The following is a 23,555-nucleotide window of genomic DNA, read 5'->3' as shown; positions in this document are numbered from 1 at the left end:
AAAAAAAGCCTAGTCTCATCCTCAGGTATTCTGATGTAGAGAGTTGGAAGTAGCACCTTTCATTCAACTTTCTGACGTAGAAAGTTGGAAGTAGGATCTTTAAATAGTAATCTCTTAAATCTCTTAAATATTTAAACATAGCCTACTCATTTGTTATACACCATTTGCTCTGTGTTTCCTAAGAATAAAGACTGTGAGCTACTCATTAAGGACAAGAAAAAGGCTGCTGGATCCCTGGTCCTATGTTGCCTGGAAGAATCTATTTTTTAAAAAAACTTCCCCCAATTTGAGTGTGGGAAGCTCCTTTAGATTGGGGACATAGGATTACCATTTTTTCCTTAGAGCTTTGCAGTGCTAATAGTTATGCAATATATATATACACACACATATATATACACATATATATACACACATATATATACACATATATACACACATATATACACATACATATACACACACACACACACACACATATATATATATATTTTAGACGGAGTCTCGCTCTGTCGCCCAGGTTGGAGTGCAGTGGTGCGATCTCAGCTCACTGCAATCTCTGCCTCCTGGGTTCCCGCCACTCTCCTGCCTCAGCCTCCTGAGTAGCTGGGACTACAGGTGCCCGCCACCACGCTCGACAAATTTTTTGTATTTTTCAGTAGAGACGGGGTTTCACCATGTTAGCCAGGATGGTCTCGATCTCCTGACCTTGTTATCTGCCCGCCTTGGCCTCCCAAAGTGCTGGGATTATAGGAGTGAGCCACCGCGCCCGGCCACAATATATATTTTTAAGAAAGAAGGAGAGAATGAGGGAGGATCCCAGAGAGTTGGTCCTGAAATCTGCGCTAGAGGATAAGCTTAGAGCTCTGTGAGAGGCCCTAATTTTGAATAAGTAACTCCAATTGTGTACGATGGACTTTTAAACAAGGCTGATTCTTTTAAACCCTTATCAAATATATTTGTTCATAATATTTACAATAGCAACAAACATTTATTTAGGGCTTCTTATATATCAGGCCCTATTTTAAGCACTTTATATGTATTAACTCATTTAATACAGCAATCTTATAAGAATCACTTTTAGTATCCTTATTTTACAAATGAAGAAACTGAGGAAAAGATAGTCACTGGCTCATAGTTATACAGTTGAAAAGTGCTTATTGGCTGGAGATTAGTGGCTAGGATGAGTCCTGTGTTTACTCATTCAAAGAGATTCTTCTTACATCACTGCTGAACTACTAAATTCTTTTACTACTTGTTATTTCAACAGATATGTCATGCTCCGTAAGAGAGCTGGTCTTAACCACTCTGCTGTTCTGCCACTGTTCTAACTAGGATGGTGCCCTGTTCCCTTAGTGGAAAGAATGGGTAAACTAAATCCAGGTCCAATGAGGTACATTCTACTCCTACCTTGCAACAGAGAACTGTTGCATTGTGAAGTAGCACAAAAATTGGAAAGAAGAAAAATGCTGAGAACTTAAAAGAGTTCAGGAACTAACACTTAGAAGACTTAAAGAATCTTTATAGACTTTTGATTCTGTCAACTGCAGACATAGGCGCCAAAAAGTGTTTCTTGAATCATATCTTAAATGATGTATTCCTTTAAACATTGGGAAGATTTCATTATAAGGCAGTGAGTAAAAGGATACACACACACACACACACGCACACACACATGCATATGCACACACAAACTTAAAATTAATCCTTTGGCAATAGATATGTTTTTCAGAGAAGCTGATGTTACTCCAGAAAAAGGAAATATAGTTCAAAAAACAGAAAGATTGTCTTGAAATATACAATGCCTAGGGAGAGCAATTTAGGTCAAGCAAGTTTTATTGGAAAAGCTGGTACAGTTGAGGAGAAGTCAGGGGGTACAGGAATAGAGATGTGACTAATTGAATGGCCATTGGACTGAAAGTCAAGAAAACCTATATTTTAGTCCTGATTGTGCCAGGAACTTCATGGGACTTGAGAGGAAGTCATTTAACCTCTCTGAGTCACAGTTTTAATATTATAAAGCAAGAGAGCTTAATGAGATCTGGTTTAACATTTAACATCGTGTCATTCTGTGATATGAGAAAGGCAAGGCAGAGACAATGGGGAAAAATTGCATTCTCACAATCTTCCCAACTCTCTCCATCTACTTTGTTTATGTATGAATTCCTAGAAGGATTTTGGCATTCAACAACACATGCAAGAAGAGCATCAGGCATTTTCACCCCAATTGGTTTTCTACTTCTTTCCTTGTATATTGAAAGCAATTTTACAAATTATAATGTTGTGCTGAGTCACAACAGTTCAGAAAGAAAATGATAACTTTCACATATGAAAAGACACCAGGATTGAAAATTTATATACATGTATTTATTTAGTCATTAACTCATCCATTTGTTTAATCAACCATATTTATTGAGTACATATTATATTTCAAGCATCTGCTAGTTCCTGGTATATATATGTATGTTGGGCATCCCTAGTCTGAAAATTTGAGTGGAAGTGCTCCAAAACCCCAAATTTTTGAGCACAAACATGAAACAAGTAGAACATTTCCTGTTTGACCTCATGTGATCATGAGGGTCACAGTCAAAATGCAGGTGCACAATGCACAGTTTATTAAGCATTAACAAGAGAAAAAAGATTTTCCCAGCCCCTTTCAGCTGTGTTATCTTTCTCTTGCACACCCAGATTTTCCAATAAATTTCCCATAAAATCCCCAAAAACAAGTCCACAAAGGGTAAAAAATGGCACCTGTGCAGGATGAATGAGCCTACAGCAGATTTTCCACTCTGCTTTAATGGGGTCAAGATTTATGTGTATTTCTCTGTGTGTGTGGTTTTTTTTTCTCTTGTTGTTGTTATTTTTCTCTACTCTGTAATGTAAATATACTACTGAAAATATCCAAAAAGTCTGCAGATAGTTATGGGTAACAGTAATAAGAAAAAAAGGAAGTATTTATTTATACTTATAACACAGAAAGTCAAGCTTTCAGATAAATTGGACAGTGGTATAGCTATAAAATGTCTTATAGAAGAGTATGGTGTTGAGGTCAGGTGCGATGGTTCATGCCTGTAATTCCACAACTTTGGGAAGCTGAGGCAGATGGATCACCTGAGGTTGGGAGTTTGTGACCAGCCTGGCCAACAAGGTGAAACCCTGTCTCTACTAAAAACAGAAAAATTAGCTGGGTGTGGAGGCACATGCCTGTAATCCCAGCTACTTGGTAGGCTGAGGCAGGAAAATCGCTTGAACCTGGGAGGCACAGGTTGCAGTGAGCTGAGGTCACATCACTGCACTCCAACCTGGGCAACAGAGTGAGTCTCCACCTCAAAAAAAGAAACAATAAAAAAAGAGTATGGTGTTGAAATGACCACCATGTATGACTCAAAGAAACTCAAAGAAACTGTTGAAGTCCTATGCTGAAGTTAATGAAAAATTTAAAAAAAAAACACTCCACAAAGCTTCATATGTAGCTTTTTTTTTAACACTGATAATGAGGCTCCAGTTGTTCATTTATTAACCAATGGTGAAATAGCTGAAATGGTTCAAGGTGATTGTGATAATAGTGAAAATGAGGATGGTGGTTAACACTGTAAAGAGGGTGTCAGGGGCCAGATCAGGCAGGTCTTGTAGGCCAAGATGAGAAATTTAGATTTTATGCAAAACACAATGGAAAGTAAGTAAAGGATCTTAAGAGAAGAATAATATGACCATTAGGGTTTTAAAAGGCCACTCTGATAGCACGGGAAAATAAACTGGAGAGATGCCAGAGGTGAAGCTGGATCCTGGAAGGAAGCTGTTACAGTAGTTTATGGAGTGATAATGATGGTTGCATTAGACTAATGGATGAATTTTAGATAAGTTTTTAACTGAAAGATTTCCTGGTTTGTAGGTTGGCAGTGAAAGAAAGCCAGAAATTAAAGTTGATATTCAGGATTCTGCCTTAGGACAGCCAGCACTTGGTGGTGCTGATGAGATGGGAACACTCAGAGAGGGGCAGAAGGAAGGATGCGTTTCAGGGTTCTATTTGGACATGGTACCTTAGCGATACCCGTGAGACATCTAGGTGGGGATGGAAGATGAATACAGGAAATGTACCTTTAAGGAGAGGCTGGGTCAAGAGGTAATAATTTAGGACTTGTCTGCATATTCTTGGTATTTAATGCCAAGAGAAGGGATGAGTTTAGATATGGAAAGAATGTAGAGATAACAAAGGATACCAGGTCATTATAAGAAGGTATGGTTTTGCTAGAGAAGGAAGGCAATATTAAAGGACAACCTCCTTTGAGCACCCTTAGAGCTTGTAACACTCAAGAAACATAAGCATTTAGTCAAACAGGAGATTTTCTGGGATTGAGGGGGAAACACATTTTTCTTTATGCAAAATTGAAAACTTAGGGAGTTTCAACTTTTGTATATGAAGTGAGCTGATCAGCACCAAAAGTGGTGAGGAGAAAAGTGATTTTCTCAAGTTTTGTAAGAGGACAGGACAAAACAGTTATTTTTTATTTTTTCTCAAAGGAAACTTACATTTAGAGATTTAATGCTAAAATACCTGTTTGGGTCCATTAAATGTTTAGAGACATTGGCTTCTGAGAGTTCAAATCCTGGGCCCTTCCCCAGTCAAACTGTCTTCTACGTTACAAATAAGACAGTGTAGAAAAGTCTTGGGATGTCAAAAGGTAAACTGAGGCACAGTTAAGCTCAAAAGAGTTTGAGCAAATACTGATTCATGAATTGGACAGCTGTGGTTTGGGGTCTTCTTGGAGGGAATGCAAGGAGAAGGCTTTTATGGGGTGAACAAGGTAGTGAAGCAAATAAAATATTTGATTGGTTACAGTTATATAGTTGCTTTATTTGGTCGATTCTGCTGGAAAGTCTCTATGTAAGTTAGGCTTCGGATTAGTTAACCTTGTTTCCTTTTTCTTTAATATAGAAATTTATAAGAAATAGCCAAAGGTAAGTTTTGCTTATGTTTGCAAATTGAGCAAGGTCACTTATGAGGTCTAAATGGATTTGTCTGGCCCAGAAATTCTTCAAGCCTGGTCTCCATTATAATTTACTTCAACAGAAATACATGCCAGTTCCTACTGCTGGTGTGTTGGAGCTGACTGGAGCTGGCTAGAGTCAGCTTGAACTGGTTTGTGAAAGCCAATTTTTCCCAACTCTGTGTTTAGTGCCCTCTTCTTGGTGGGTTGAAACTAGCCAGGTAGGAGTAGTAACACCAATGAAATGGAAGAAGACCACAAAGAAGATTTTCTTTCTTTTCTTCCTTCCTTCCTTCCTTCCTTCCTTCCTTCCTTCCTTCCTTCCTTCCTTCCTTCCTTCCTTTCTTTCTTTCTTTCTTTCTTTCTTTCTTTCTTTCTTTCTTTCTTTCTTTCTTTCTTTCTTTCTCCTTCCTCCCTCCCTCCCTCCCTCCCTCCCTCCCTCCCTCCCTCCCTCCCTCTCTCTCTCTCTCTCTCTCTTTCTTTCTTTCTTTCTTTCTTTCTTTCTTTCTTTCTTTCTTTCTTTCTTTCTTTCTTTCTCTTTTTCTTTCTTTTCTCTTACTCCCTCCTTTTGTAAAACTGAATGTTACCTAGTTATGGGCACCCTACTGCTTTCTCTCTTCTCTATGCCTACCTCTGTGGTGGTCAGAGGGTAGTAGGGGAATATCAGGGCTTCCGATTTGCCATTTTCTAGCAGCCAGAGCCCACTCTTCCTCCACCCTTTCTCCTCATCGCTGGAGGTGAAGGCTCTTCTGCTTTCCCCTGGTCCTCATGACCTCAGTTTCTGATGTCCTGGAATCAGAAGTGTGGCAATGGGCTTTCTTTAGCTTCCTGGCAAGGAACATAACATCATGTTCTCAAATAGACCTTTCAGGATAAAGAGTAGAAAACATAGATCAATATGTGCCCTGCTTCTATTTCCCCTTCTGCTACTGTTCATGAGGAACTATGACTTCTCTACTTGTTCCAGCCAGTGCTGGGACCTTCCTCCATGTTGCATAAAGACTGAGTGGGCCTAGAATAGCCTTAAAAAAAGTTATTGTGCCTTTTTTATTTGTCTGAAAGAAGAAATTTACTAAGGAATTTGTAAAATACAGTATGTGAAGAATGAGTCATCAGAAACAAAGGCTTGGGATTAATTGTAGAAATCAAATTAGTGCTTATTATCATTCCCCAAGGTTTCTTAACTTGAAGAGAAAGAAAAATATCTTCCTTCCTTTTCTGAGAAGACATTTCATGAATCACAAGGCTCTTTACTGGAATTATTTTGCTCCAAAACCTACAAATCTTTCTCAGAAATTTTTATGGAACATTTTAAGTGAGGGGAGCTTGTAGCATAGAGATGGCTAATAAACAGTGAACCAATTCCTCTGAGCCACAGGCAAAGTTCCACATGGTCTTTCCTTTGATTGGGAATTACAGAAGCTCCATTATAGTTTAGGGAAACAGCACCAAAAAGTGGGGGTAATTTGGGGGAAGCTTTGCTTTTAAAGACATCCATAATGGTACAAGTTGTTCAGATGTTTCTACACCATTAAGATAATACTAAGTATTTCTTCAGCTGTGATATCTATTATACTTAGAGCAGTGCAAAACATTATTAAGTAATACATACAGTTAATCGTCAACATGTTGATTATTTTAGTTAATCATCAACATACCGGGTGCGTCATACTCTACCCATGGACACTTCTTAAATTTTAGGGCCTGGGCAAGTAAGATGGAAAGTGGACAGAGTGAAACTTTACCTCCAAATTCTTGACTACTTTTTAAGACAGACATGTGGGAAGGTGAAAGGACACACAAGATTTTTCCTAATATTTCATTATTCCAGAGTTTTGAATGCTTCTTAGCTAATATGAGTTTAAAAGCTATAATATTACATTAAATTTTTACTTCCATTATAGGGGCTTGTTTCTTTTACTTTTCCAGATATTCTCAACCCTCACTGTCCATCAGAATTACCAGGGAAATTTAAAGAGCACTAATGCCCCAATCCTATTCTTACAGATTCTTATTTAATTGGTCAATAGTGAGGCCTGGGTCATGTTTTAAATATTAGGCTGGTGCAAACATGACTGCAATACTTAGCCAAGGTTGAGAACCACTGAGGCAAAATATCGTCCTGGTCCTTACATGATCTATTACCTTGTAAACATCAACCCCTTTCCTAGCCTCACTTCCCAGCCAGGTTGGATGAATCAGTGTGTCAACCAACAAACGACTTTTATCCATGTTCTGGGTGCTTGACCTTATGGAAGCCTAACTTCAGGAGGGTTATAGTCTAGTTAAAGAAACTAAATTTAACCCACTAGCTCATTTAAGGCCAATGAGCTGCTTGAGGTTCTGTATATTTCCTGCTGCAGGTAAGAAAGATGAAAGAGATTTCTTGGAGATGAACCATGAGATGGGCCTTGAAGAATAGATAGCACAATTTAAACGGTAAGGGTGGCAAGAAGGTAGCCCAAACATAGAAGTGAGGAAATTGGCCTGACCAGAGATGGGAGAGCTTGCAGAACAGCAGTGGTTGTTGGCACACACACTTGGCACACAGTTGGCACACTGAGGGGCACTTTAAAAACCAGGTAAAAGTCATAGATACCTCACTCTCTAGGAAATTTGGCACGTTACACCCAATTTCAATACCAATTAGTCCAATTTAAAAAGATAAAACAGGAAGATGTGAGAGAGAGAAAGTTCCTGGGCTGGGAGGCTGAGTGGTCAGGGAAGGCCTCTCTGAGGAGGTGATTCATGGGCTGATACTTGATCTGGTCTAGCAGGAAGCCCACTACATAGGTCACATGCAAGTGTCAAGGCCAGAAAACAGAAATGAACCTGGAATGCCCCAGAAATCACCACAAAGTTGTGAGCAAAAGGGAGACTGATAGATGAGGCTGAAGAGAAAATTAGTCAGTGGACCCTGTTAATCCTGTGTCTTAGCTTTTCAGGTTGTCCAGAGCACAGCTCTAGGGAGTGCTGTTCACAGGGAACAGCTGACCCATGGGAACTCATGCACCCTGCTGGTAAATACTCTTTCTCTTCAATCTCCTCCTCACCTGCTAGTGTGTTTTCCTCTGTGCCTTCACTGGAATCTGGCTTTTCCTGGGCATTATGACACCCTCTCTTATGGTGGCTGCTGATTCAGTCTGCTTCTTGGTCACCATTGTCATTTTTTGACCATGGTTCAATTTCTTACTTGAAATCTTTGCTTATGGCCCTTTCTCTATATTCTCACCTCTGTCCACTGTATTCCAGGACCCACTTCCGCCTCCCTGGAGCACAAGTTCCCCTTTCTTTCTGTCCCCCAGGGTCATCCTCAGTGACCTCAACATCCACAAGCTTCATTCTCCCTTCTTGACCTGTGTTTCTACTCCAAATCAAATACCCAACAAGGCCACCCTTGACTTCTCATTCCTAGACAGTTTATCTGTAACATCTCTCATGACAACTTCTTAACTGATTACTTTTCTAATAGACCACATGTATGAACTGTGCCCTGATCCTTCTCTGTGTTTCTATTTGCTTCTCTCTCTCTTTTTGCAAGTTCATTTGTCTTTATCTGGCTTACATATGATGCTCGTTCAGTCTGAATTTAATGGTAAACCACTCTCCTCTCATTTCTCTTCCTGCCAGACATGTTTCCTAATCCTTACTCTTAGCCTCTTCACTTTCTGTACTCTTCCCTCATCTAGGTTTGCTGGAGAAAATCGCAAACTTACATGGCAAGCTGCGTCTTCCTACTATGTTTCTACAACCTGGTTTTCAATGCCATTTTATATTTTTATTCATTTCATGTAGACAGTTTTAATTATGATGGGCCAAAATCTTCCCCATCGTGCTCAAAAGCCTCATCTACCCTTGTCTCAATCACATCTCCTGTCATTAATCCATTCATCTATTTAAATGTCAAGGCTATTTATTTAGTTATTGGATTACTCTGTTCTCATGCTGCTAATAAAGATATACCCAAGACTGGGTAATTTATAAAGGAAGACGTTTAATTGACTCACAGTTCCTCATGGCTGGGAAGGCCTCACAATCTGGCAAAAAGCAAATAAGGAGCAAAGTCAATCATGGCAGCTGGCAAGACAGAGCTTGTGTAGGGGAATTCCACTGTATAAAGCTATCAGATCTAGTGAGACTTATTCACTATCACGAGAACAGCACAGGAAAGACCTACTCCTATGATTCAATTGCCTCCCTTTGGGTCCCTCCCATGACATGTGGGAATTATGGGAGCTACAATTCAAGATGAGATTTGGGTGGAGACACAGCCAAACCATATCAGTTATCTAGCTATATCTATTTATTTATGACAAATATATAGTAGTAGAATGAATGAAGATCAAACCTCTGACTTTCTGGCAAAAAATTTCAGTCAGTCTACAGTTCTTTCCATCCATATAGCTCTCTTTTCTCCCTTGCTTTGGCCTTAGAGCCAGAATTTTCCTTCCTAATGCTTCCATCTTAATACTCTCTATCCTATCATCTCTTCACTCTCTTTGAGCAATTATCTACCCTCTCATAACCACTTCTGTCCATCTTCTTTGACTCCTAATGCTTTAATAATTATAAGAGTAGCTAACATTAATTGAGGGTTTACTGTGACTCAGATCTGAGCTAAGTGCTTCATCTACACAGTTACATTTAATTCTTTCTGAAACTTAATAAAGAAGGCATGATTATCAAAAACAGAAGGAAACTTAGCATGAAAAGTTTAGGTAAGTTGTCCAAATAGCACAGCTGTTAAGTCACAGAGTTGAGATTGGAACACAGAGAGTTTGTTTCCAGAGCCTGGATCTGTAACCACTTGATGACACCACTTTGCCTATAAACGTGTGGAACGTTGGCTGGACACTGCTACCCACCTCTTTGAAGTCTCTAGCTTTCACTAACAGCTTTTTCACTGCCAAACTGACCACAATTCCTCTCCAATTGCATTCTCTAATTCTTCATAGACAGTGTGCTCAGGCCTCTGTATTTTTCCTTCAGCCCCATCACTGTATGAAAATTGGCCTCTGCATGGCTGCTAATGATCACATCCAGTGATCTTTCTGTCTTCCTTCTTGAAACTTTCACTCCTTTGCCTTTGGGTCTTATCTTTTTCTGGTTTCTCCTGCAGGCTCTCTGATGACATTTCTTATCTCTTGGTGGATATCGCTGATTCAAGTCAGGTTGGAGAAGGAGTCTGGATGTATAACTAAGCACCAGCAAGCCAATGCCACAAGTGTACAGATCAATATCTTGAGTATAGACTGTAGCTTAATTCTGGACACAAACCTTAAATGTGAAGTTTTGTAGCCAGAAGACATTTTGAAGGCTTATTTTCAAGACTGAAGTAATTGGAGATAGAATGTATGCATCCTGCAGTCATTCCCCTTGATTTGACTCTTGGCCATGCCAGTTGTGAACTATGTCACTTTGGGCAAGGAAGACAATTTCCCTTAGTTTCATCCGTTCAAAATAGGTATATTAATACTACTTTATAGGGTTGTTGTGAGGATTAAAGTAGAATAAATGAGCTACTCAATAACTGTTAACTCATCTTATAATTTCTTCTCTTATTTACTTACTAAGTACATATTGAATGCCTACCATGCGTCAGGCACTATGTTAGATACTGAGGGTACAATGATGAATCAGTACAGACACAATGTAGCCTCATGTAGCCACAGTGCCCTTATATAGCTTACAGTCTAGCTGGGGAGATGGTTGTTAATAACACACATACCTTTATTTAGATCAAGGGTATGGATAAGACAGTGGTAGGAGATGAAGCTGGAAAAATGGCATATGGGATACTTGAGATTGAAAGAATTGTGTGCAGTGGTCTTGGTGAGAATGACGAAGATCTGAAGTAGCACTTTAGCAGTGAGGATGGACAGAAGGGTTCTGAGACTATTAGGGGATAGAGTTATTATAATAATTTCCCAAGTGTGTTTCTTCTACACCCAGGGTGCCCCCAAATTCCAGAGCTTAAGGAGTTAAAAGGGGTTTATGATAGCTTTTCCAGCAACCCAAATGGACAGTCCTTTCTCTTTTTCATTCCTGGCTTGTCAACCAGCACTTTCTATTGGACTTCCCTTCTGTCCGCTGTCAGTGCTTTTCTTACGCTCTGCTGCTCCCTAGTGGAAACCGAAAGTTCATAACAGCATGGAGTCTTTTCAGCTGTTAGTGCGACTCTCACATTAAATTATAGTCACGTATCACATGAGCTCACAGTCAGTGATGAACAGCATATACAGCGGTGTTCCTGTAAGATTATAATGGAGCTGCTTCACACAGGTGTACCATTTTATCTTTTACACTATATTTTTACTGTATATTTTTGTATGTTCACCTATGTTTAGATGCACAAATACTTACAATTGTGTTACAACTGCCTACCGTATTCTGTACAGTAACATGCTGTATAGGTTTTTAGCCTAGGAGCCACAGTGTATACCATATTAGTAATAGGCTCTACCACCTAGGTTTGTGTAAGTACACTCCATGATGTTCCCACAATGTCAAAATCACCTAACAACACATTTCTCAGAACGTATCCCTGTCGTGAAGTGAAGCATGACTGTACTTGTACATCTCAACTGAGAAGGGAGACACTTAGCTTCCTGGTAACTCTGTGTCTTGGATCTAGGAAGCCTAAGAAAGACTAAAGATAAGACAGGGTTAGTATTTTATGTAATATTGCTCAAATTGGGTTGAGAAAGCCCTCAAAAGCACTGAGCGACTCTTGCAGGACAACTCCCCATCTTTTTCTCTTCTTCTTTTTAGTTAGCTCTTAGTAAAGATATTGAGAAGCCTAAGCAGAGAGCTCCTGGAGGTCTATGTTACCAGGAGGGTAACATAGATGAGTGAAGTGAACCAGTGTAATGTGATGGCGAGTGGAGGGGACTATGGAGAACTGGAGTCACCACCACTAAGCACCAGTTATTTGGTATCCTACAGGAATATGGGTCCAATGTTAGCAAAACTTTCTTTTTTCTTTCTTTCTTTCTTTTTTTTTTTGTTGGAGACAGAGTTTTGCTCTTTTGCCCAGGCTGGAGTGAAGTGGCATGATCTCGGATCACTGCCAAATCAAGTGATTCTCCTGCCTCAGCCTCCCGAGTAGCTGGAATTATAGCACCAGCCAACACACCCTGCTATTTTTTTTTTTTTTTTTTTTTGTATTTTTAGTAGGGATGGGGTTTCTCCATGTTGGCCAGGCTGATCTTGAACTCCTGACCTCAGGTGATCCACCCATCTCAGCCTCCCAAAGTGCTAGGATTGCAGGCGTAAGCCATTGCGCCCAACCAAAAGTTTCCATTTTTAAAGAGAAGCTGGAAAGCCAGATTACTACATGAAATATTCTAGTTTTTAAAATGTTGTTAAGTAATGTAAATATTTGAGAAAAGAGAACGAGAGCTCTAATGCCACTTGTTTTCAAGCTCTTCATGGTAGACCATCAATTTTCAAATGCTTGATGAGTAGTGGCCACTGCTAATCACTCCATTATTAAATTTTCACTAGTTGATGGTAAAATCTTTTAAAAGGACAATAAAATGAATTTTTCTATAAAGCTAACTAAATCTATCCAATATAAAGAACTGCTTTCTCCTCTGGTGATTATATTCTTACATATTTTGTTAAAATCTCCTTCATTTATCTTTGTATTTGTTCAAATATCTTTTATGAAATAAAAGTATTGTTTTAAATACATTTAATTGGAAAAATTAAGAGTTGGTGACTTAACACTGTCTTGTTGCATTTAGTTTTGTTTCACTTATTTTTGAAATCCAAATGACTGGGCATTGCTGCTAGGACAATGGCAAGTCACTGAAGGTTTTATTAAAGCACTGTTGTGTTGACATAACCCTAGACTCCAGCAGTGATGTGGAAGATTTGTTGGTTGAGACTAGAGTCCCAGAAGTAATAGAATATGAAAACCCAAGGGAACTTCCGCCTTATTCCTTCATTTAATGACCGAGGACACTGAGATAGAGTAGGGAAGTGAATTGTCCACAGTCACCGGGGGAGGTAGTAACAGAGCCGCAATTACATCCTGTTTTTCTGACACGAGACAAGTGTTTCAACTGCCCCAGTCCTTTCTACATCAGCCACACGGTATGCTGAGACACTGAAGTGCCCACCTGTTGGAAAGCTTAGTAAAGGGAAGACTTCAGGATGACAGAACACGGGATTTGTGTAATTGTGCATTTCTATTGAAACTTAAAGCCCATGTATCACGTTCATTTCATTTTTAAGGTACAGAAGTTTGCCTTTAATTGCTGCTGAGTTAATTTTCTGTTAGGATGTTTCTTTCATGAGTAGGCCTTTAGGTTTAAAAGTATATTATAGTCCACTTATTGTGATATTTGGCTATGTTAGAACCTCAGTTTATTAGCAAATACACTCACTTGACTTTCCCCTTGATATGTCCCAATTTCCACAGGTGCTTATGTACCTACCCATACCAAAAGTTTTTTTTTTCTTGTCATTTACTCTGCATGTGAGTGTCTCTGTCCTATTTCCCCACTTGATGGATACATTTACATGGGTAAGATGATGTATTTTATACTCTTTATTTTCTGGTACCTGTGACTGGCACACAGTAGGGATTTGGCTTGATTATTAAAGAACGACAGTAGCAATAACGATAACTTTTATACATTAAGCACCATCCGTATGCCAGGTATTACTCTAAATGCTTTTTGAAAAACATCATGTAAAGAAGATTAATCCAAAAATATTTACTGTTTGCTGTGTTGAATGCTGGGGAAACAGCAGTGAATCAAATGGGGTTTACAGCCTGAACTTCAGTGCCTTCCTTCTCAGCACTGCCTCAAACCTCTCCTGATTCATGCTAGCCCGAAATGCATGATTGTACATAATTAAGAAAAGAGTTTTGGTTATGTCAGTTGCTGTGAGGGAGAGATACTGAATGTTGGAAGTAAGATAAGACTTGTTGGATAAAATGAAAATTAAGTTATGACACCAAGGGTGAGCTAGGTGTAATTCAGATGAAGGGCAGGGGGTATGTTTTATGCAGAGGGAGTATTCAGGGCAGAGGCCCAGATGGAAGGTACCAAACAGCAAGTGTAGTTAGTCATATAATTTGTTATTTGTATATTATTTGCCTTAAAAAACTGTCTTTTCTGCTCTGTTCAGCTCCTTGAATACAGGGTGCGATGCAGGTCTTATTTCATCAATAGTGCTGCCCTAAACTCTTCCCCATATGTTTGTTTTCTATTTTATCTTTAGTAAAGATAAAGATAAAGGTATTTTATCTTTAGTAAACAAAATGTCTGCTTTTCTGACAGGCTTACCTACCTGTAAGCACCATACATAGTTTCCTTACTGAGTTGAATTTGTAGTATTTCATTATTTATTCATCCATTTGTCTATTTGATGGGCATAAGTGTGTGCCAAGAAAACTTAGGAAAATGTAAGAGATTCCTCATGGGCTAATTCTTGATCTAGACTTAAGGCTTGGCATAACCGAGACCAGAAAATCTCACCTACAAAGCAATATATTACAATTTTAAAACATTTAAATTTTAATGTATTGGGTTATGACTTTTTTTTTCCTTTTTGTGGTTTAATTATGCCAGTATTTAAAAACCTGCTTTTGTTTTTGCTGACTCAGCCCATCTGCCAAGCGGCCTATCAGAATGACTTTGGACAAGTGTGGCGGTGGGTGAAAGAAGACAGCAGCTATGCCAACGTTCAAGATGGCTTTAATGGAGACACTCCCCTGATCTGTGCTTGCAGGCGAGGGCATGTGAGAATCGTTTCCTTCCTTTTAAGAAGAAATGCTAATGTCAACCTCAAAAACCAGGTGAAGTCATGACACAAAAGGAGAGTGTAATTGTTCATGGTCATTCTTTTCTCCTTGAATCACTAGAAGTGGTGCATGTTATTTTTAAAATTGCTTGTAGCTCCTAATACCAACAATTATCTTAGCTTTACTTTAGAGAGACTGACACATAGCAAGGACACTTTATTAGACTAAACAGCAAAATAAAACATAGTTCAATCAGCAGGCATAATTTGTGATAAATTATATCTTTTTACCTCTGGTTCACTCATTTGGCTGGATAGAGCTTCTTTCTTTTCCTTCTTCCTGTCTTCATCCTCCTCTTTCTCCCTCTCCTCTCTTTCTTGTCACTAACACAGAAGCAATGGCAAAGATTTCTTGGAAAAGAAATGCTGTTTCATTAGTTAGATTTTTACCTGCTGTATTAATGTCCTGATCTCCAGAGGATCCTATAGTGTACTTGTAGAATGAAAGAGTACTATTGAGAAATTTACCAAGGACAGATAAGCTCATGAACCAGAGGTTACTTGAAGTCACACAAAAAGATGTAAATAATATATTTAAAGATGCAATATTAGCTACTTTGGAGCCTTCAGGACCAAGGAAGAGAAGATTATGTGTGTATCGCTGTGAAAATCCTTGTGGAGCCCTTTCCTTGCTGAACATCTAGCATTTGCATCATAGTGAAGGCAATGTTTAAATTACACTGAATAAATATTAAAAGTAATTTTTTTGCAATCATTATGACTGTCCTATACCCACTCATATGCATTCAAGGCGAGAAAACACTGGAATTCTCCCCTTGCCTCTTCTAAGTCATTTGGAGACTAGCTCATTGGGAGTAACGATGTACTATCAGAAAATTGATCGCTATTGGACTTTTTTATTTGTGCTTACTATTTTACGTTTGGTTGGGATTAAAAGCAAGTCATGACTGTGCTGAATTGAACAGATATACGACATCGTAGAGTATAATAGGATCTCTGTAGATCACTGCTGTGAAACCAGATATGTGGAGTTGCGGTGAGTGGTAGTGCCAGAGGACAGACGTCTGTGGGTTCCTGCGCTCTTTTAAGAGATGCGCTCATTAGGAAATGGAGGGAGGAGATGTTAGCCTGTGGGCAAGGCTGAGGAGACGCTTTTATCTCTGCTTTGCAGAAGAGGAGGGCCTCAGCTAGCCTTCTGGGATTTTCTGGTATCATAAAAACCATGAAAAAGACTTTAGTGGATACATTAAGTTTTCAGTTTGCATTTTCCACTTTCAAATGTTTCTAATGTGTTAGCATTTAATATTTTTATTTTCTCCAAATATTAATTTTGTACATTAATAATTTTAACTGGTGATTTCTCATGTCTGAAATCTGTTTATAAATTATTTCCAGAAGCACTAAACAAAGGCCTTAAAAACAAACAAACAAAAAGCTCTGCTGGTGGTTCAGAAGCACTAGCCTATAGAAAATATGGATTCTATTGATAGCAATTAAATTAAAACATAAAGATCCTTGTTTTTGTCTGTCAAAATGACCAAGATTAAAAAAGAAAACAAATGTTGATCAGAAAGTTTTAGTTATTATTGTCTTGTTAGGACACAATTTGGTAGCACAATATGAAAAGCATTAATACTTTTTGTGCCAGAAATTCTATTTTCAGAAATGTATGCAAAGGACAAATTTGGAAATGTTGACCAAACTTTATGAATGAGCAGGTTCAGGCAATATTATTTATAAAAATGAAAGGTTAAGAACTTGAAACGGGCCATGTGCAGTGGATCATGTCTGGAATCCCAGCACTTTGGGAGGCCAAGGTAGAAGGATAGTTTGAGATCAGGAGTTCAAGACCAGTGTAGGCAACATAGCGAGACCCCCCCAATCTTTACACAAAATAATAACAAGTAAAAAATTATCCAGGTGTGTTGGCACATGCTTGTAGTCCTGGCGACTTTGGAGGCTGAAGTTGAAGGTTTGCTTGAGCCCAGGAAGTCGAGACTGCAGTGAGCTAGGATTGTGCCACTGCACTCCCGCCTAGGTGACAGAGCAAGATCCTGTCTCACAGAAAAATAAAAACAAAAAAAAACCCCTCAAAAACTTTGAAGTGTTCAAAAGGCAGGGCTTGACTAAATAAATCAGAGTAGTTCCACTCAATACTAAGCCATGCAGCCATTACAATCATATGTTTAAAAATATTGAATTGCATGGAGAAATGTACATATTCTAAATATACACTTCTAAACTGAAAAAGCAAGATGTGATATTACATATGCAATATAATTCTACATTTCAAAATTTCACATTTATGCATTTAAAAAGACTGGAAGAAAATACAACAAAATGTCAACAGTTAACTCTGGGCCATTTAATAATGGGCAATTTAAAATTCTATTGTTATATTCTTCTCTAGTTTCTAAAATTTTTTACAGAAAATATAAATGCCTTAATATTAGAAAAACAAAAAGTGTTCTTATTTAGGTACAGTGCCTCACATAAGTGGAAACTAACCTCCTTTCTTTCTCTTGAGCTCCCTCTCCTCTTACTGATTTGGTTGGTATTCCAATTACCACTTCCTGTTTTGCCTTATATTTATTTGTGCATGCTTCTGTCCATCTTTGATTATGAGGCCCTAAGAGTTCACATCTCCCACAACCCTTGGAAGTTTACATCTATTACCTGACAAATATTCACATATTTGAAGAATAAAATTGAGTTATATGCATTCTTCTAGACTACGCACATGAAGGAACATGAAAAATAGCCATGTGGTTAAGAGTTTTCCTATGAACAAACCACAAAATGGATAATCGTATACATGGTAGATGATTAAGGGATAACTATCAATTTTCATAGTAAATTCAGTCCTAAGTTTATATCTCAGTGTATCTTTTTTCCAGACACCAAATGGGTGTGAGAATCTGTCTTGTGATGAGCTCTACTGTGTACATTTCACCTTTGTTGTCTTCCAAGAGCCCTTCCCTAGCTTTTCCTTTACATTGGACCAAGTTCCCTGTTCTGCTCCATGGAAACATGCATTCATTAATCAGATGTATCCCACAGGAAAAGATGCCATGGCTACCGGAAAAATAAAAAGCACAAACGAAACTTTTTGAGATGGCCATCTGAATAAATTTTGATTTGAAATGCTTTATTAGTAAAGAATCCTTTTCTTAATTTTTAGAAAGAGAGAACCTGCTTGCATTATGCTGTGAAGAAAAAATTTACCTTCATTGATTATCTACTAATTATCCTCTTAATGCCTGTTCTGCTTATTGGGTATTTCCTCATGGTGAGTACACTTGTTAGAGCAAAGGGTAAATATGGAGATCAATGGTGTGACTCATTGACTCTTGCAAGGCCAGTAAGATGTTGAAAAGAAATAATAACAAAAGAAGCCTTTGGTTTGTATTCTGTAATTGACATGTTCAACATACATCCAGTGCTGTAATTGAAATACAGCAAGAAGAAAGGTAGCAAAAATAGTTAATCAATGGTAACATAATCCATTCAATGTCGATTTAGAAAAATAATTTAATCATAACTAAGACTTTTCTGAAGGGAGCAAAAAAAAATCTGAATATTAAAAAACACCCCTTCTAATATTTTTTCTCCTTTTTTTTAAAAAGAGGAGTTTGTGTTTTTGGATTTATCTATCTGACTTTCTGATTTTTAAGTACTCTTCTGATGGTGTGTTGAAAAACAGATCCTAAGAGTTTGCATCCAGAAGTTGACACACACAGAAGATACTTGTTGAGAATTTAAGCCCATTTTCACCTTGATGAATTTCTTCATGCTTGGATGAATCTTGGCAGACAGCAATTTTCTTGAATAAAGAAAGATGTAGTTGGTATGGGGATTCAGTCATATGAGGAGTAGAAGATGAAGCTTGAGCTGGTTTTTGTTTTAGTTTTCCCAGTTGGATAACAGATCTGCACTGACTTACTTTTATCCATCTGGTTTCCTTTGTGCCCAGTTCCACCTCTCAGACATGACTCAAGAGATGCATAATTTACTCTAGTTAAATGACCAAGCTCCCTCCTCGTTGTAGCTGATAAACTGCGAATATTGGTTACACCTGTTAACATAAGCCACGGAACAAGTCTGCCAATCAAAAACGTTATTATTTCATTGGGTATTTAAATGCTACAGAATTTGAGGAACTATAATTAAACATGATAATGTTGATTTTTATATTTGGATTTATAGGAGAGAGAAAAGAACTTTAATTCACTGATAAAAATATAATCTGCTCATATCCTCAAATAATTCTTTAAAAATTCATCGTGTATTTAGCACATAGCATTTAAATATATGTAGTTTGGGGGCAGGGAGGATCTGTCATTTATTTACAAACACTTTTAGAGATTCTAAAGATAAAAATCACAACTGTGATTAGAAGGCTCATTCAGAATGTATTGACACACACTCTACCTTCTAAGATGGTTCAATGTTTAGAGGCTGGAGGCCTGGACAAAAATACTAATCGTAATGAATAGCTCAGCTCTAATTTCATGTACTTGCAATTTATTAATGGGGCCTAAAGTTGTAAATTTGTGATGAATTAAAAAATAAGTGACATGAGAGGAAATGATAGGGGAGGAGACAAGAAAGCATTGGGTTATTTCAGAGAAAAATAGGCCGAGAAAGGTCGTTTAGGAGGTGACACAAGAGGGAAGCCTAAGGAGAGATAACTGAATGGAGCTCCCCAGGTGATGACAGGGTTGAACTCCAGGGCTATACCCAGATAAGCAGGGAGAGCTTTGCTTCTTCAGGAGACTGGAAGTTGGGGAAGACTCCAACAGGCTTGTGGTCAGAATCTCAGGGGACTGGGAAGGAAAAGTGAATTTCTGAGGAGCCCTAGTTCATTTCATTAATTTGTTCAATTCTTTAACACATGTTTATTACGGACCTCCTATATGCCAGATGCTGTGCTAGCTGTTAGGGACACAATGATGAACAAAATAGGCATAGTTCTTGACCCCATGAGAGTCAGAGGGTGGTGGGGAGAGTCATTAATCAAATGGCACAAACACATGTAAAATTACCATGAAGCAGATGATACAGAAAGGCGACTGGTGTTAGGATAGCTAAGAAAGAGGGATTTCACCTGGTCAGGTGGGTCAGGGAAACTTCTTGGAGAAAGGGAGACTTGAGCTGATGAATGAAAGGTGAACATGCCAGGCAAAGAAGGGAGGGAGGAGACTTCTAGGCAGAAGGAACTTCCTGTGGAATGATTCTCTGGCAAGAGAGACCCTGGTGGGAATGAAAGACTAATAAAGGCCAATGTAACTCGAACAGAGTGAGTCAGGAGGTGCAGAGTGAAAAAGAGCCCAGGGCAGGGCCATACGTGGAGTCAAAACACACGGGGCTTTGTAGGTCATGCTGAAGAGTTTACTTTTGTTCTCAGAGCAATGGGAAGTAATTGCAGAGCTTTGAGCCAGGAAGGGAAAGACAGGTACTAGGCCGCATCCTCAGTGGAATTAGGTAAGTTTGGGGTGGGACCTGAGAAGTACATTTCTTTTTTTTTTGAGACGGAGTCTCGCTCTGTCGCCCAGGCTGGAGTGCAGTGGCCGGATCTCAGCTCACTGCAAGCTCCGCCTCCCGGGTTCACGCCATTCTCTGGCCTCAGCCTCCCGAGTAGCTGAGACTACAGGCGCCCACCACCTCGCCCGGCTAGTTTTTTGCATTTTTTTTTTTTTTTTAGTAGAGACGGGGTTTCACCGTGTTAGCCAGGATGGTCTCGATCTCCTGACCTCGTGATCCACCCGTCTCGGCCTCCCAAAGTGCTGGGATTACAGGCTTGAGCCACCGCGCCCGGCGAGAAGTACATTTCTAAGGTTCTTAGGTGCCAATGCGGCTACTTCAGGACCACAGTCTGAGAACCTGGCTTTAATTAATTGATATTGGGGTGGTGAGAAGCTGGGGGAAATTTTAGGAAAGGTGCATGCATGCATAGGAGTGTTGGGATTAAAATGCAGTCTATTAATTAAATAGTCTCAGGCATAAATTGGAGAAACTATTTGTAAATAAACCTTTCTTATAATTATCATTTGTAATAGGTATCAAAGACAAAGCAGAATGAGGCTCTTGTACGAATGCTACTTGATGCTGGTGTCGAAGTTAATGCTACAGATTGTGTAAGTTTATACTTTTAGCCATTTTGAAAAAATATTCAAAATGGTATTTGTAGGTAGTGTATTTGTCATCTGTACTGTTGCTTGCTTTATTTTCCTAGACAGTTTTACATTTAGTTTTCTTTTATTTTCTCCTTTTTTTCTCACTGACAGGCAACCGTGAGGTTATTTATATTCTGCTGAACTCATGGGAATAATACCTCTATTGATTATAAAGCATTTTTAAAAGAATTGGCTTTAATGTTGTTGAGACATTAAGGAAAACGAAGGCTCTGATAACAAAATACCAGCCATAGTAGTTAAGAAGCTGGAGTGAGAAAGCCCACGAGTAAGTCTGGGCTTGCCACTTTTTAATTCTATGAGTTTGAGCAAGTTGTAAATTTATTTTACTCTCAGTATCCACATCAGTAAAATGGGGATATGGATAATACTTATCTTAACGGGCTTGTTCATGTAAAACACTTCGCACATGCTTGGAATGTAGTAAGTGCTCATTGAATGACAATAACTGCCTCCGTAGCCAAAATCCCAACCCACTGATGCGAGGCCCCATGTGTAAACTAAAGATAGATAATACAAAAGTCAAAGAAAAATCCCAACGATGGTAAGAGCAGTGATAACGACAGTAGCAGCATCCACTCACTTCTTCCTGTTTATAAGCATAAGGTCTTGTTTTCACTTTCACCTCTGTGCTCTTGCACTCGTCTTCCTTACTCAATAATCACAGGAAGACAAGTTTATTTCTATGGTGTTTTGCTTATGATGATTGCATGAAATTTTGGAGTCCCAGTTCCTTATTGAAAAAGTAGGCAAGTGGAAATTTGATTCCAAAATACTAACATTCTGTTTGTGATGCCTAACATATTTTATGTGTGGGCACGTCTGTGTATTACCATTGTTTTATAATAGAGAACATGGCCCCATTCCTGTTTCTATCAATTATTTACATCATTTCGGTTTTGCCTATGCTGGTATCATGTTTAAATGCAGGCAGGTGTGTGTGTGTCTGTGTGTGTATGTGTGTGTGTGTGTGTGAGAGAGAGAGAGAGAGAGAGACAGAGAGAGAGAGCACAAGAAAAATAACTTTACGAAATATATATTTTCCTTTTATTTCAAATAGAACTTTTGGATAAATTTGTATTGACAGCTACTGTGCATTACCATTTTTTTAGATAATTTTGAAATATATTAAGTAAGAGATTATTAAAGATGAAGTTAAAAGTTTGTTGAAGGTTTTTCTGGGTCTTTTCATTTAAATTCAATAGATTTAAAATTCGTGCCCATAACCAAAATTTCTCTAGGATATTTTCCCAGCTATTTATGTGTATCTCTCTCTAGATAGAGATATTGCATTCCTTCAGCTAGGCGCAGTGGCACTCGCCTGTAGTCCCAGCTATTTGGAAGGCTGAGATGGGAGGATCACTTGAATTCAGGAGTTTGAGACACATGCGTGTACACACACAGATGCCATTTCTAATACCAAAAACTTTTCAAAAACTATCTGAATATTAAAATCTACTTTCTAGGTAAAACAGTGTTTTGTATTTTGGGGTAATTAGACTCTATTTCACATGAAAAAATTCAGAGCCAGAACTTCCGTTTGTCATGCTACCACTTAATAAAAATACATAATTGCAACATGATCTATAATTTTAGAAGTGTTTGTAGGGAATAGGATCCAGAGCTAACTCTGTTAGTTTTGATAGCCAAAGATATTATTTCTTCACTTATTAACAGCATGGTTGCTTGGCTACTTTTCCAAAGGCCAAAGTTTGGACACTAACGCCCTAGCTATTATTTTTTTGAACTGTAGTGTTTTAAATTAGGACCAACAGAGTAGATGCACTAGCGTATAACACATAATAAAAGCTGTAACAAATCACATTTGGGAGACATCTCTGTAGAACTGCACTGATCTTGTAGGTGTCCTGCAGCAGCAAGAGCACCCGACTTATTCAGTAGGAATCATCATCAAAACCATAGAGGATAATATTTATGTAAAGGTCCATGTGGAGACTCTTTAAGGGAAAATATGGTGACATGATCAAGGTGATGATCACTGAGGCATACAGCACACTGCAAAGAAACCTTGGCACAATTCAGCATCAGCTTATTATAAGTTGCATTCTTTAGTTTAGAACAGAAAATGAAAAACAAAAAGGCAGAGATTGATGGCTTATATGACACATACATATACACTGAGGCAGAGAAGAAAATTTTCTAAGTACTAGAAATAGTTGTCTATCAATGGTTTGCAGACTGTTTTTCTGCTTAGTCGTATGCTACAAAGTGTGAAAAGGATTTGCCAATGAATCCACATGCTATGGTCTGTGGAAAGCCCAACTTATGAGCTGAAGTTTTGGCCCTTTGTGTTTCAGTATGGCTGTACTGCATTACATTATGCCTGTGAGATGAAAAACCAGTCTCTTATCCCTCTGCTCTTGGAAGCCCGTGCAGACCCCACAATAAAGAATAAGGTAAGGGTCTGTGGACCGTGGTCTGAGGTTCCTCTAGCAGCAGCATCTTCTAATCTAGGCCTTATGTTGAAGTAAATTATTTGCCTCTAATGTAAACAACAGTAAAATTAATCATCTTCATTAAGGAATGAAGTTGTCCTATTACTATTAGGACTGACTACCTTTTAAAGCCCTTGCCA

The 23,555-nt window shown here is 38.5% G+C and overlaps 1 protein-coding gene across 1 annotated transcript in view; it reads left to right on the top strand.

Moving 5' to 3' along the window:
* ANKRD22 (ankyrin repeat domain 22) overlaps positions 1-23,555 on the top strand; it is a 28,456-nt gene that overhangs the window by 1,699 nt on the left and 3,202 nt on the right. The window contains exons 2-5 of the mRNA XM_025397027.1: positions 14,608-14,799; positions 17,947-18,054; positions 20,825-20,902; positions 23,278-23,376. Of these exons, the coding sequence (XP_025252812.1) occupies positions 14,608-14,799; positions 17,947-18,054; positions 20,825-20,902; positions 23,278-23,376 (477 nt within the window). The remainder of the gene's footprint in view (positions 1-14,607; positions 14,800-17,946; positions 18,055-20,824; positions 20,903-23,277; positions 23,377-23,555) is intronic.

Source organism: Theropithecus gelada, chromosome 9, assembly GCF_003255815.1.
Source record: "Theropithecus gelada isolate Dixy chromosome 9, Tgel_1.0, whole genome shotgun sequence".
In the NCBI taxonomy this organism is placed as follows: Eukaryota; Metazoa; Chordata; class Mammalia; order Primates; family Cercopithecidae; genus Theropithecus; species Theropithecus gelada.
Note: the sequence above shows the minus strand (reverse complement) of the source record. Positions and strands in the feature narration are given on the sequence as shown.